This window comes from Pleurodeles waltl, chromosome 4_2 (genome assembly GCF_031143425.1).
Source record: "Pleurodeles waltl isolate 20211129_DDA chromosome 4_2, aPleWal1.hap1.20221129, whole genome shotgun sequence".
Taxonomy (NCBI): domain Eukaryota; kingdom Metazoa; phylum Chordata; class Amphibia; order Caudata; family Salamandridae; genus Pleurodeles; species Pleurodeles waltl.
In genome coordinates, this window is record NC_090443.1 from 209,541,574 (window position 1) to 209,556,140 (window position 14,567).

The following is a 14,567-nucleotide window of genomic DNA, read 5'->3' on the forward strand; positions in this document are numbered from 1 at the left end:
TAACCTACGATTTACAGGGAAAGTTCATCAAAATGAGATAGAATTTCTAGATGTGAAAGTAATGATTGTCAACAACAAAATAGAAACCACATTGTTTAGAAAACCAACAGCAGGCAATAGCATCTTACATGCTACTAGTTATCATCCTCAACCATTAATAGATAATATTCCGGTTGGGGAGTTACTAAGGGCCAAAAGAATTTGCAGTACAGAAAAAAGTTTCAAAGATGTACAGGAAGAAATGTTAGACAGATTGTATAGCAGAGGATATTCTAAATCTATATTAGACAGAGATATTAGAAAAGTAAAATCACGCACTAGAGACACACTTTTATTTTCTTCACAGGGGAGCCAAACAACCAAGTCATGTCCAAGAACAGGACAAAAAGCCATAGGTAAAGTGAGGTTTATAATAACTTTTAACACAGCACATTTAAAGCTGAGAAAACTGTTGCTAAAGCACTGGCATATGCTCAGAAGCGACTCTGTGATAGGGGAGCAGGTATTGACAAAACCATTAATCACATATACTGTAGGAAAGGAACATCAATGAAAGATATTTTGATAAAGAGTGACGTGAGACACATAGTATCCAATAAAAGTTGGCTTAAACCACAAGATGTTTTTTTTAGATGCTTTAAATGTAAAGCCTGCAAGAATGGAGAAAATGTCAGCTATATCAAGAAAGGAGAAAAAATTGTACATTCGATCAAAGGAAAATATAATTGTAAAAGTGACTTTGTAGTTTACATTTTAAAGTGTAGCTGTACTAAAATGTATGTAGGCAGTACAAAATTGCAAGTACATAAACGGATTTTGCAACATTCGAGGGCAATTTCGAACAAAGATGATTCGTATCCAGTTGCCAGGTATGTGCATGAAGTGCATGGAGGTAAAATAGAGGACATAACATACAGTGTTATAGATGGAATTAAAAAAGATATTCGGGGAGGTGACAGAGAAAAACATTTAAGAAAATTGGAATCTAAATATATACTGACATTCGACACAAAAGAACCAAACGAGTTAAACAGTAGCGAAGAGATGTATATTGAAGTAGGAGGAAGTTGTATTAACAGCAGTAAATTTTTTAGCCGAAACGCATAGATATATGTAAAAAATATTGTTTGTTAAACGAGAATGAGCTGAGGCGAAATTAAGTTATAATAAGAGAACCCGCAATAAGTTATAACATTGAGAAAGCTCATAGTGAATAGTTAGTTATGTACGAGGTGGCATCATGACTATTAACTGGACAAGTATTGCATAACCTATTGGTGTCGTTTCAGGTCAAAGATTCTGAATTACTAAAATTCAGGATAAAACACATATAAATAAATGTAAATTATTATGATATGAGTTAGCATTCACTGTGGTTACAAAATTGTATGGTATATGGAAAGATTAATTTGTAACAAAAGTAATTTGTTTATATAATATGGCAATGGAGCACATTGTGATTGGTGTATATAAACTGAGCGAAAATGGCGATCTGCAGGTCGATGAAGGCGGCAACGCCGAAACGCTTCCCTGTAGGCGAATAAACATTGTTTGAACTCGTTGTGCCCGTGGAGTGCTGCCATTTCCTTTATTTATGGGAGAGAGGTGTTTGACATAAATACGTGGTGGCGCGCGTATTTGGATTAGCACCGTTGACGGTCAAGTGCCGAAAGGAAAACGCCGCAGTCAAAGTGTTTTGTTATGTATATATACACACACACACACACACACACACACTATAACAAAATATACACCACAATTATTAGTGCAGGTTTTGCATCATCCATAGTCCGTGGACCACTGGGCCAAAAATGCATGGGCGAGGCCCACACAAGATACTCGAACATGACGGAGAGAACACTGCTGGGGCATCAGATAGAAATACAACAGGCACCTCAGGGGGAAGGGAAGGGGGGGCACCTCAGCCGGATGAGTGCACGACGGCAGATCCACGAGGGGGCTCCATGCCCATTGATCAATCCTGGGGAGTGCAAAGCCACAGTCTCTCAAGTCTCTACAGTGGTTGGTTTACCCACTGTACCATCCTGGGGAGTGCAAAGCCACAGTCTCTCAAGTCTCTACAGTGGTTGGTTTGCCCACTGTACCATCCTGGGGAGTGCAAAGCCACAGCCTCTCAAGTCTCTACAGTGGTTGGTTTGCCCACTGTACCATCCTGGGGAATGCAAAGCTACAGTCTCTCAATTCGATGCATGTCTCCACTGGTTCTGGAGGGGGACTGGTGCCCAGAGTGCAGCACTAACCCCGTGACGGTCCCAGTTGCGTCACTGCCCCTGCCGCAAATGGGCTAGCAGTGTTTTCCATGGTGGTCTTTGCCCTGTTCAGCGGTGCTTGCCCTGTTCAGCGGTGCTTGAGTTGGCAGTTTCTAACCTGTTCAACGGTGCTTGCCATGGCGGTCTTTGCCCTGTTCAGCGGTGCTTGCCATGGCAGTCCGTCTTTGCCCAGTTGGCCTGTGGCTGGCGGTCCTTCATGGGTCAGCTGGGCTGTGGCTTGCGGGGCCCTCCTGGGCAGTGATGATGGGGCTGGCGGTGGCCTCTTCCTGAGCAGTGACGATGGGGCTGGCGGTGGCCTCTTCCTGGGCAGTGATGATGGGGCTGGCGGTGGCCTCTTCCTAGGCAGTGACGATGGGGCTGGCCGTGGCCTCCTCCTGGGCAGTGACGATGGGGCTGGCCGTGGCCTCTTCCTGGGCAGTGACGATGGGGCTGGCCGTGGCCTCCTCCTGGGCAGTGACGATGGGGATGGCGGTGGCCTCCTGGCCGGCGGGGATGATGGCGGTCTTCTCCGCCGTGCTGCTCCTCCCAGACTTTGCAGGTTTCCCCTGTCCCTTCCCCACCTTGGGAGGAGTCACAGCTGAGTCCACACTCCCCCCGGGACTCCTGTGAGCAGCTTGGCTGGCTGGAGTCTTCCCCGTCTTCTGCCGGGCACTGTCCAACTTCTGGTGCTTCACAGGAGGGGACTGGCTGTGCTGTGGCTCCGTGCCACACTGGCTGCCCTGGTGGGCGGTGAACTCCACATACCTGTAACAACAGGCACCACTGGTCCCGGAGATTTTGTGGCTGAGGTGCTAGTACAGGACCTATGAGTTGGGGGGGGGGGTTGGGAAATAGGTTAAGGGTGGATAGGAAAAGTTTTTGGGACACACTGGGACGGGTAGCTGGAGGGGGTTTGGGAGTGGAGGAAGAGGTTGTGGTTGTAGGAGGTGTAAGTTTTGTGGATTTGGGGGTAGGTGCATGCGCTGGAGGCTGTCGGGTGGGTGTGTGCCTGCGTTTATCTATCTTCAGAGGGGACGTCACAGACACACTGGGAGAGGACACAGGGGGCGTGTAAATGGTAGTGGGGGTGGTGAGTGCACGTGAGTGGGGTGTGGTGGTAGGTGTGCTTGTGCGGGACGTAGTGGCTGTAGTGGTAGTGCATGCAGGTGTGTGTGTAGACGAGACTGGGAGGGAGGAGGGCGCGAGGAGGAGGGGGACACAGTGGAGGCAGTGGATGTTGGTGTGTCTGTATGTGTGTGATGCTTGCGTGAGTGCCGGTGGGATGTGTGGTGCTTATGTTTGCCTGAGCTTCCCTTGTGTGGTGAGGTGTGTGCAGGCTGGTCTGATGGTGTGCTTAGGATAGGCAGAGGTACAGGGGATTGGGTCTGGGTGGAGGAAGTTGGAGGGGGGAGGCTAGAGACAGGGACAATGGCTGCCATCAGTGCTGAGGCCAGAGTTTGAAGGGTTCGATGAAGGGCAGCCCGACCAGAATGAATGCCCTCCAGGAATGCATTTGTGTGTTGCAACTCCCTTTCTACACCCTGGATGGCATTCAAAATGGTAGACTGCCCAACAGTGAGGGACCTGAGGAGGTCAATGGCCTCCTCACTGAGGGCAGCAGAGGTGACAGGGGCAGGGGCTGAGGTGCCTGGGGCGAAGGTAATGCCCACCCTCCTGGGTGAGCGGGCCCCGGGCACACGCTGAGGGTCTGCTGGGAGGGCGGTGCTGGTAGGGGGGGTGGCGGCTGTACCTGTAGTAGTGGGGGGCACAGATGTTGCCGCCACCACAAGGGAGGTCCCATCAGAGGACGAGTCTGTGTCGCTGGTTGCAGATCCTGTGACCGCCGTGGTGCTCCCCTCGGTCCCACTGGTATATTCTGAGTCCATAGTGTGGGCCTCTGTGCCCATGTGGGATGCAGCTCCCTCGTGCTCCGGTGCCAGTCTACCTCTGCCTGATGATGCTTAGCACACAAGAACAGGGAGACCGCAAAAAAAAGGGGGGGGGGGGAAACAGTAGAAAGACAGGTTGAGTGCATGGCTTACCGCTACCGTTGGCGGACATTACAGACACAGCAGCCCCCTGCACTACGTCGCGCTGTTGGCCTCTACAGTGCAATTCCTGGGAAATGGCCTACAAGGCTATGGACGACATCTGCACACATAGATGACCCTGGGGCATGAATAGCAGTACTTGGCACTCTACAGAGGTGGGGTGGGGGGCCACAGGGCCATGCCTTATGAATGGGCCTAGCCTACGGAACTCGCCCTGGCCTAGGGGAACCCACAGCCCTCCTCCCCCACGCAGACACCTTCACTGCGCGTAAAGTCAGCTGAATGATAGTGTACTCACCCCCTTGTGTCTGCTGTGTTGCCCTCAAGCGCCCATCCAACTCAGGGTAGGCCACCGCCAGGATCCGGAACATCAGGAGGGGTCATGGTTTGACGGGCACACCTCCCACGTTGGGAGGCCATCCCCAGCTGACCCTCCGCCGTCTTCTTGCTCCATCCCATCTCTTCCGGCAGTGGGTGCTCCGTCTGTGGTGGACCCCCAGGGTCCGGACGTCCTTGGCGATGGCACGCCAAATATCCTTCTTCTGGTGGGCGCTGACCTATATGAAATGTACAGGGGAAGAAGAGAAGTCATTAACAACTGCACCGTCAAAGTGAGTGGCCCCCATCCCTACCCTTGCCATGTGGCACATGCATTCACCGTCTTTCATGCACTCAGAACTCTGCCCCATTCCTTCTTACAACCAGCCCTCTCGACACAGGCATAGCCCATACAACGTGCTCCCTGTGTACTTACCTGTTGGTCTGGAGGACCGTAGAGTAGCGTGTACTGGGGGAGGACCCCCTTGACGAGCTTCTCCAACTACTCTGCGGTGAAGGCAGGGGCCCTTTCCCCAGACGCACGAGCCATTGTCTCTTCCAGACTGAGTTCACAGCAGCACTTGCAGTGTAAGTCCTCTCCTGTTGAAGATCATGTATCGAGTGATTAAATAGTTAGAAAATGGCGGTCACGTCCGCGGCGGTGCGTACCATCACCGCCGGCGTACATCGTCATTGGCTTCTGGGACCCATAGGGTCCAATGTTAACCAAATGCAGCATTGCGCTGCGGTCTTCGCCCGCCTACCGCGACGGTGTACAACGCCAGCGCAGTTACCTCACATCCCATTGTCCCACTTTAGAGGTCAGGCAGCCGCCATTTCAGGGGCCCACATGACCTAATTACCAACTGCGTCACACATACCTAGGCCTACTCTCAACACACATACAGGCCACATTTTGAGTATGATTGGTGTTCTGTGTAGACTGTGGGTACATACCTCTGAGTTGTTTGACTCTGTGCTCGCTGTCCTTCATAGGCACCGTCCGCTGGGACTTGTGAGGAGATGGCTGAATCCTCTGGTGTACCGACCGCTGGTGGACCTGTCGACAATGGAGGAAAGACATTTGATCATCACCTACAGGTTTGACCGTGCCACAATCCAGGAACTGTGTAGCCAGTTGGCGCTAGACCTGATGTCAGCAATCCGCCATCCCACAGGAATCCTCCCCCTCAAGTGCAGGTGCTATCAGTGCTCTATTTCCTTGCACGTGGGTCTTTTCAAACAACAGTGGCCATAGCATCAGGGATGTCCCAGCCTATGTTTTCCAACATGTTTTCCAGAGTGTTGTCTGCACTTCTGAAACACATGCGGAGCTACATCGTTTTCCTCAGGTGGAGGATTTGCCTACAGTGAAAGGTGACTTTTATGCCCTTGGACATATCCCCAACATCATAGGTGCCATTGATGGGACCCATGTGGATTTGGTCCCCCCACACAGGAGTGAACAGGTGTACAGAAACCGGAAGAGTTATCATTCCATGAATGTATAGATGGTATGTTTGGCAGACCAGTACATCTCCCATGTGAATGCCATATTCCCTGGCTCACTGCATGACGCCTACATCCTGCGGAATAGCAGCATCCCTTATGTGATGGGTCTACTACAGAGGCACCGGGTGTGGCTATTAGGGGACTCTGGTTACCCCAACCTGTCATGGCTACTGACCCCAGTGAGGAATCCCAGGACCAGGGCACAGGAACGCTACAATGAGGCCCATGGGCGGACTAGGAGTGTGATTGAACGCACCTTTGGCCTCCTGAAGGCAAGGTTCAGGTGCCTCCATATGAAAGGTGGATCCCTATTCTACTCACCAAAGAAGGTGTGTCAGATCATTGTGGCCTGCTGTATGCTTCATAATTTGGCTTTGCGACGACAGGTGCCTTTTCTGCAGGAGGATGGTCCAGATGGCGGTGTTGTGGCAGCTGTGGAGCCTGTGGACAGTGATGAGGAGGAAGCAGAGGAAGAAGACATTGACAACAGGGACTCACTCATCCAGCAATATTTCCAGTGAAACACAGGTGAGAATACATTCCTGCCTACTTCATGTACTTTTACACTTCTACCTCTATCCGGTCTGTCGATTTCACACAGTGTATGGTTACTGAGTTGTCACTTTCGCTTACGGTTTCACAGGTGTGGGTCCCAACGTGTCTCATCTGCTTAGATTCCTCATGGACTAGAGCTGTGTGACATAGGTATGTTTTCATTACTAATTCCTGGAAATTTTGTCACTGTAATTGCAAATACACTATTTCAAAATCACAGACTGACTCCAGATCTTGGTGCTTTAGGTGTGTATTTAAATGCAAAATATTGGAGGGGGGAGTTAAATGGTGAGGGGTGATGGCGGAGGAGTGTCCATGGCAGAGTCCAGTCTATCTGTCTCATAGGTGCGTTGCCCATATGGGCATAGGACGTGGAGCTGGGGCAGTTCCAATATGGACAGGTTGACAAAGTGGGACAGTGGGTTGACAATCAGGGTGGTCTCATTTCTTGGCGGGGGTCTTGGCACCGTCTCTGTCTTGTTCCTGGATCTCATGGACCGCCTGCGGGGTGGTTCTCCATCTGCAGGGGGTGGGGTGCTGGTGTTGTGGTCCTGTGGCGGTGTCTCCTGTCCACTAGCGCTGGCGGAGATGGTGGGCAGTTCTTCGTCCATGCTAGTGTCAGGGGCCCCTTGGAGTGCCACAGTGTTCCTCCTGGTGTTTAGTATTTCCTTCAGCACCCTTATGATGGTGCCCAGGGCAGAGGTGATGGTTCTGAGTTCCTCCCTGAACCCCAGATTCTGTTCCTCCTGCATGCGCTGGGTCTCCTGAAACTTGGCCAGGACCGTTGCCATCGTTTCCTGGGAGTGGTGGTATGCTCCCATGATGGAAGAGAGGGCCTCATGGAGAGTGGGTTCCCTTGGCCTGTCCGTCACCTGTCGCACAGCAGCCCTCCAAGTTCCCCTGTGTTCCTGGGCCTCCGTCCCCTGGACCGTGTGCCCACTGCCACTGCCCCCAGGTCCCTGTTGTTGTTGGGGTGGTGGGTTATCCTGGGTTCCCTGTAGTGGTGGACACACTGCTGATTGACGTGTCCTGGGTACGGAGGTATGGGCCCGCAGGGTGGGTGCTGTGCTGGTGTTACCAGAGGGTGGAAGGTCTGTGGTTGCCTGTGCCTGTGCGAGGGGAACCAACTGTCCTGAGGCCCACGATGGTCCGGGCTGGTCATCTGGATCCAGTTGGACAGAGTTGTTGTCATCACTGTGGGCCTCTTCTGTGGGTGGGGTGGAGATGTCTGGACCCTCCTGTCTGGTGACATTGGGTAGTGGTCCTGCAGGGGTGTAAAAGCTTAATTATTGCATCTGTGTGTGTCATGGTGGGCAATGGGTGGGTGACCGGTGTACCCCAGTGCTTGCATTCCTATGTGGGGACTTGTGTGATGATGGTTTAGGGGGTTGAATGGGTATGTGCAGTGGGCATGCTTTAGTGATAGGTGTCCATGAGTTGGGGTTGCATGCAGGGCTTGGTGTTGGGATGGGTGGTTTGTGATAGTGGGGTATATGTGAGTTGCTGGAGTGCTGACGGTGAGGGTACGGGTAGGAGTGTGTGATGGCATGCAGGAAGGGTGGGGGATATATTAGTAAAGCTTTGACTTACCAGAGTCCATTCCACCACCGACTCCTGCGAGGCCCTCAGGATGCAGAATCGCCAAGACCTGCTCCTCCCATGTTGTTAGTTGTGGGGGAGGAGGTGGGGGTCCGCCGCCAGTCCGCTGAACCGCCAGGTGGTGTACTGAGACCACGGAACGCACCTTCCCCAGTAGGTCGTTCCACCTCTTCCTGATGTCGTCCCGATTTCTTGGGTGTTGTTCCACTGCGTTTACCCTGTCGACTATTCTTCTCCATAGCTCCATCTTCCTTGCAATTGAGGTGTGCTGCACCTGTGCTCCAAATAGCTGTGGCTCTACCTGGACGATTTCCTCCACCATGACCCTGAGCTCCTCCTCCGAGAACCTGGGGTGTCTTTGCTGTGCCATGGGGTGGTGTAGGTGATGTGTGGGGTGGTGTGTGTGGTGAGAAGTGTGGTGATATGTAGTGGTGTGTGGTGTTTTGTGCGTGGAAGTTGTGTGGGTGATGGTGTTGAGTGCCTGTGGCTGCTAGTTTTTGGATGGTGGTGTCTCTCTCTGGCCTTCTCTCTGGAATATTGGTCGTAGGGGTTTGTGGGTGATGTGGGTGTGTTTTATATTGTATTGGGTGTGTGGGAGGGGTGTGTGTATGTGTATCAGGTGTGTGTATTTAGAATTGTCCAATGTGGCGGTGTTTTGTATGTGTGTGTGTATTTTGAGTGTGGCGGTGTGTACTGCCAATGGAATACCGCGGTTGAAAGACCGCCGCGTGGATTCGTGGGTCGTGATAGTGTGGGCGTATTTCTGTTGGTGTGACGGTGGAGGTTTTGTTTTCTCCAGTTTATCACTGACCTTTGGTGTGGCGGACTTGTGTGGGTGCCTGAATTTTGTCGGATTTCGAGATGTGGGTCATAATAGCTGTGGCGGAATTCCACAGCCGCAGTGGTATGTTGACGGTCTTCTGCACGGCGGTAAGCGGCTTTTACCGCCAATGTTGTAATGACCACCTTAATTTTCCTGTGTTTGGGGCTGTCACCAAGATGCCTTTTTTTTTTTTTTTTTTTTTAAACTGTTATGTCTCCTCTCCCGCCACAACTTCGAAGCTGAATTTTGGTTCCCTCTATTCAATGGCCTTAGGATGCACGCTTTCGCACAACTCAGACAACCGCGAGTCATGATCAGACCTCAGGCAACAAAGGCAGATCTCATGAAGGTCAGTGATAGACATCCGTCCCTTACAGCCCATGCAAGGCTGGAAGCCAAATGTTTAGGGAGATACATAACCACACCGCACCAGAAAGTTGCATGATGAAAGAGAAATTTCCTGACGGTTATTAGATGAGAGTTTTAGATCTGCAACAAATGGGCAGGAAAAAGGAAACATCAGGGCATAGCACTGAGGAGAACCATATATAACTCAGGGATGTTACATCCGGGAAGGTGACTCATTCAACCTTGGAGCCATGGAACAACCTGCTGGTGAAGGATCCAGTCTGGCGGAGAGTCATGAGGTAAAGAATCTGCATGCTGAAGTGACCATTAGAAGAGAGAATGATGCATGGTTTGTATCACTATATAGAGATATGATTGTGTCTAAATTGATATAATTTGTATGGGTACACAAAGAGATCAAAGAAGAGCACGTGTTTGAACAATCTAACATCGTTTTTTTAAATAACAAAAAAAGCTTTGCCACAGAGGTGCACAAACAAAATTTAAGTTTGTCCTGTTCAAGAGAAGTGAGGCTAATACAGTGAAGCTAATACATACCTGGTGCTCTGAGGCCATCAAGAAAAGTAAGCGTCTTAGCAGCACCGACAGATTATAAAGCTGACAACAATCTCCAGGGCAAGTTTTTATCTGGAAGGAAAAGTGACTTTGGTTAAAATAGCGCCGCAGAGTTACACTATTTAAACATTATCTGAAGGCTTCCACAGGTTGACTAAATACTTGCATTTAGCAGACCTGTGATTTCATAGAGAGAGAAGACTTTATTCTGTATGAAATCATTCAACCCTTAAATTACATAAACAATAAATATCCATAATATCAATAAAACAGTAAAATCACAATAATCATAATTTAAAAACCGATCAAACGTAATTTTCAAGAATAATAATCTAAAACGTCCCTTAAAAAAACTCCAGGTTATTGCGCCAAGTAATGGCTCCCCTCAAAAACAATCCCAAACCCCTCCATACCAGGGCATCTGATGCCATTTGCAACCACATAAAAGCAGGGCGAAATTGCACAAATCCCTGTGGCCTCAGCAGGGGTAATAAAAAACGGCTTCTAAAAGGTGCATAAAAAACACAGAATAATGTAAAATGGGACAGGGTCTGCAGGGACACCCCGTCACAGGGACACGGTCTGATAGATTTGTCACCATACTGACCTAACGGAAAGCAGAGATTATTTCTAATGACCCCCAAACGAAATCGGGTAATAAGATTCCTTTCCCTCAGGTCATTTATTGTTAGGAGATGGGGCTCAGGACCCACCCCCATTTTTAACATAATAAAATCCCTGACCGATTGTTCCCTAGTTCCTTTCCCTCTCTTTCAACCCTCCGAATTCTTAAAAAACTCTCCTTCACCCAATTTTAATCCTGCTAGTCAGACCCTCAGGAGAGTAAAACAAATCCGGCCGCCCAAGCTCCTGTGCTACTTTTCTTATGTACATCAGCCAGGGAATGCACTTTACATTATCACAGGCCAAACAATTCCCTAAAATCTCTCTATTAAAAATAGCAAATTTGTTTCTCCATATCGAAATCCATAACAAAAGGGGAGCCAACTGAATAGTCTCTTGCACACACTCAAGATCTAGTTCTAGATGCAAGCAAAAGCCAGAGGTATTTTGACCAACGCCCAATAGTCTTCTACAGAAACGATTTTCTTCAATAATGGGAACTCGGGTGTCCATATACCCCCAGAGTGCTGCACCATACAACAGGACAGGGAGACATTTTCGCCTATAGATTTCAAGCAGAGGCTTAATATGTTTGCTTCCTACTCTTACAGCAAAATCAAAAGTAGCACCAACTGAGGCATGGAAGAGCATACTCCTTCTAGCAATAGGTTTTCATGAGCCTTTGTCATCAAAGATTACCCCTAAATATGGGAATTCATTGACCCTACTAATAGTTTGGTCTCAACCTTTAGCTCCCCAACCCTACGCAGAGATTTACCACATACCATAAAATGTGATTTCTTATAGTTTATCTCTAGGCCCAAGCCTGACATATAAGATGCGTAGCTCTAACAGCTTTGCGAAGACTATTCATGGTGCAGGCCATAAGGACAGCATCATCCGCATATGTCAACACCGGGACACTAGAGCCATTCACCTTTGGGACATCCCTACAGTGCTCCACCCAAAAATCTGACAATCCATTAGTATCCAAGAGGAACAGAGTAGGGGCCAACACACACCCCTGGCGAACGCCCTTGGTGAGCCTAAAAGTCTCTGAATATTCCCCATTTATCCCCACCCTCACATTGGCAGCGGATCCTGAGTGGAGGTACCGAAGCAGCTCTACAATATCAGGATCCATCCCTAACTGACTTAACCTTTCCCACAATATGGACCGATTTACCTTATTGAGGTCCATAAAGGCAAGATAGAGGGTACCGTTCCTAGCTTGCGTATATTGCCCAATCATCATCAGAAGATTAAGGCACTGCTCACGTGTGCCAAGACCTTCTCTAAAGCCATACTGATCCCGGCTCAAAATTTCCTTTTCTACCATCCAAGCCTCAATACGCCTTAAGATGATCCGCCCCAGAATCTTCCCAGAAGAGTCAAGTAGGGAAATAGGGCGATAGGACTTTGGGTCATTCCGATCCCCCTTTTTAAAAACTGGAATGATACAAGCCCTCCTCCAAGAGGCAGGAATTCCCACAGTAGCTGCCGCGTTAAGAACATTTAAAAGAACAGGTGCCCATAACTGAGGGCAAGATTTATACAAATCCATGGGAATGGAGTCCGGACCCGGGGCTTTATTACTAGCACTGCCCTGGAGTGCATCAATAACTTCCTGGAGTGAAAACCTGATCGCTAAATTGGGAACCACTACACACTCTTTTACCCTATTATTTCTTACAGGGGTTCCCTCAAAAATACTACAGAAATAATCTACCCAGACCTCCGGGGCAATATTGCAACCCAAACCCTCAGATGTCTCTGTGCCAAAAGAACCTCTATTTACCACCTTCCAGAACAAGCCAGGATCCTTCAGGACTGTGGCATGCTCCAACTCCGCCCAGGCCTTTACTTTAGACCTATCCTTACTTTCCCTCAGAGCCCTTTTATACTCAATCCTTGCTGCTATCACTGCAGGCCTATCTCTGGGATATTCTTTGAGTGCCGTTTTCATATTTGCCCTGGCATCGTAACAAGCCTTATCAAACCACCCACCTCTACGCTTGTTAGGACAACTGACTATCGAAAATAAACAGTCTCTACCTTCTGTGTTTACTTCAGCTATTGCATCCATCACTTCTATTGGGCTCGGAGTCTCTCTCAAAAGTATATCCATAAACAAGATAAGTTTCCCTCCACCACCCTCTCAATAACTTGTTGGGCATCTACCTGTTTCCAGCCAAGTCGCCTACCCTGATCTCTTATCTTCACTGTTGCTGGGCCACCCCTCCCTAATTTACTTAGTGCCCCTGGAAGTTTAGAGCACACTGTGAGGGGGTTATGATCACTCATACATTCTCCAAGCACCTCTCCACCAATTAACAGATTTTTCAATGACGGAGACACGAAAATGTAGTCAATTGTGGTGCCAGACCCTCTACCCACAAATGTTGGGAGCTGGTGAAATTCTACTACTTCAATGTCCGGGAAGTTCAAAAGGCCCAAGTTCCTTAATCGAAGCCCTACCTCTCACATACTGAAAGTCATCCGCCAAGTAGTCCATATAGTCATAGTCGAAGGGATTTACCATTGTACTGAGGCGGCCCAGCTTAGCATTAAAATCTCCTGATACAATGGCACAGAATTCCAACCCCACCTCCTCCATTCTGTGTTTCAACACCTGGAGAATAGAGAAAAGAATCCCAATTTGACACCACCCGTCCCATACAGCATTATAAAAATTAACCAACAGAACGTTAAACGTTATTAGAAACAATTACCCAAACAGGCAATATACCCTGATGGTTACAATTAATTTGGAAGGCAGCCACTATCTTGGAAAAACGTATTAAGGTAACCAGGCCCCCTTTCAAACGACCCCCGAGGGACTGAGCTGCTGGGATGGCGAATCTATCATATCCATCCCAAGCAGCCAGCCCCTCAGACCATGTTTCCAGCAGCATAATAATATCATAGTCAGCCACACAACTAACCCAATCCTGGTCAGATATCTTAGCATCATACCCCGCAATATTCCAAGAGATAAGGTCACACTTCGAGCCCACCCCCTCCAACGCAATCCCAGTCTTGGTGCATTGTCAATCCACCCCTGCCAAGTCCGAGTTTATATTGTAATCCGTTCTCCTGCAAATTGGCCGCAGGGCATTCTGGCCTAAGGGGGGGATCCTGCCAAGGTCAGGAGAGGGATCATCGCCCAGTCACATGTGATTGTAAAAATATCCCAGGGGGGGGCCATACCAATTGATTCTCCCCTTGAAAAGACCTGCCTATATGAGAAAAGAAGCCGTTGAGCCAGGGCAGGATATCTAACATTTATAATAACACAATCCTCGACCCCTTCTTTTTTCCTCGGCCCAATCCAGTCAATTCTTCTAACAAGCAAGACATCTTCAAGATCCTTACTTGAAAAATTGCAGTTTTTGCTCAGCCAATGACCAGTTTTATTTTTTAATTGACCCATGGATTCTGTTACCCCAAGGGCCAGAGCAGGAACATTAGTCAGTACTACCACATAAGGGGCACATGCCGGGGGGAGATCCAGACGTGCCAATGAAGACTTTTTACTCAACGGATTCTGGTTGGACTTCTCAACCGGCTGTGGACAAGCCCCCCCAACCACCAAAGAACCACGGTCAGGTTGCCCTCCGAGGTTAGGACCATTCAAGTCCCCGCTTCCCATTGGTGGGCAGTAGTTGGGGCCAACACAGACTGAAAACAGGCACCTTGTCCCCCAGAACTTGACGGGTTATCCAAATGCTGAGGCAAACTTCCCAGGGGCCCAGCATTTACCTCCCGTAAATTCTCATCCACGCTGGGATGAGATACGCAACACAGGGCCTTACACCCCCCCATAGAATGGCTCCCTTGGCTTTTTAAGTCACCTAGCCGAGTAACTGCTTTTTCTATCACTGATAGTTT

The 14,567-nt window shown here is 49.1% G+C and overlaps 1 protein-coding gene across 2 annotated transcripts in view; it reads right to left on the bottom strand.

The window, feature by feature from the left end:
* Positions 1-14,567, bottom strand: part of FIRRM (FIGNL1 interacting regulator of recombination and mitosis) — a 1,527,986-nt gene that overhangs the window by 586,067 nt on the left and 927,352 nt on the right. Inside the window, exon 16 of one of the 2 annotated variants that reach the window (XM_069231088.1) lies at positions 10,035-10,124. The exons of the other annotated variant lie outside the window; for it this stretch is intronic. Within the exon in view, the coding sequence (XP_069087189.1) occupies positions 10,035-10,124 (90 nt within the window). The remainder of the gene's footprint in view (positions 1-10,034; positions 10,125-14,567) is intronic. 2 annotated transcript variants of the gene reach the window in all.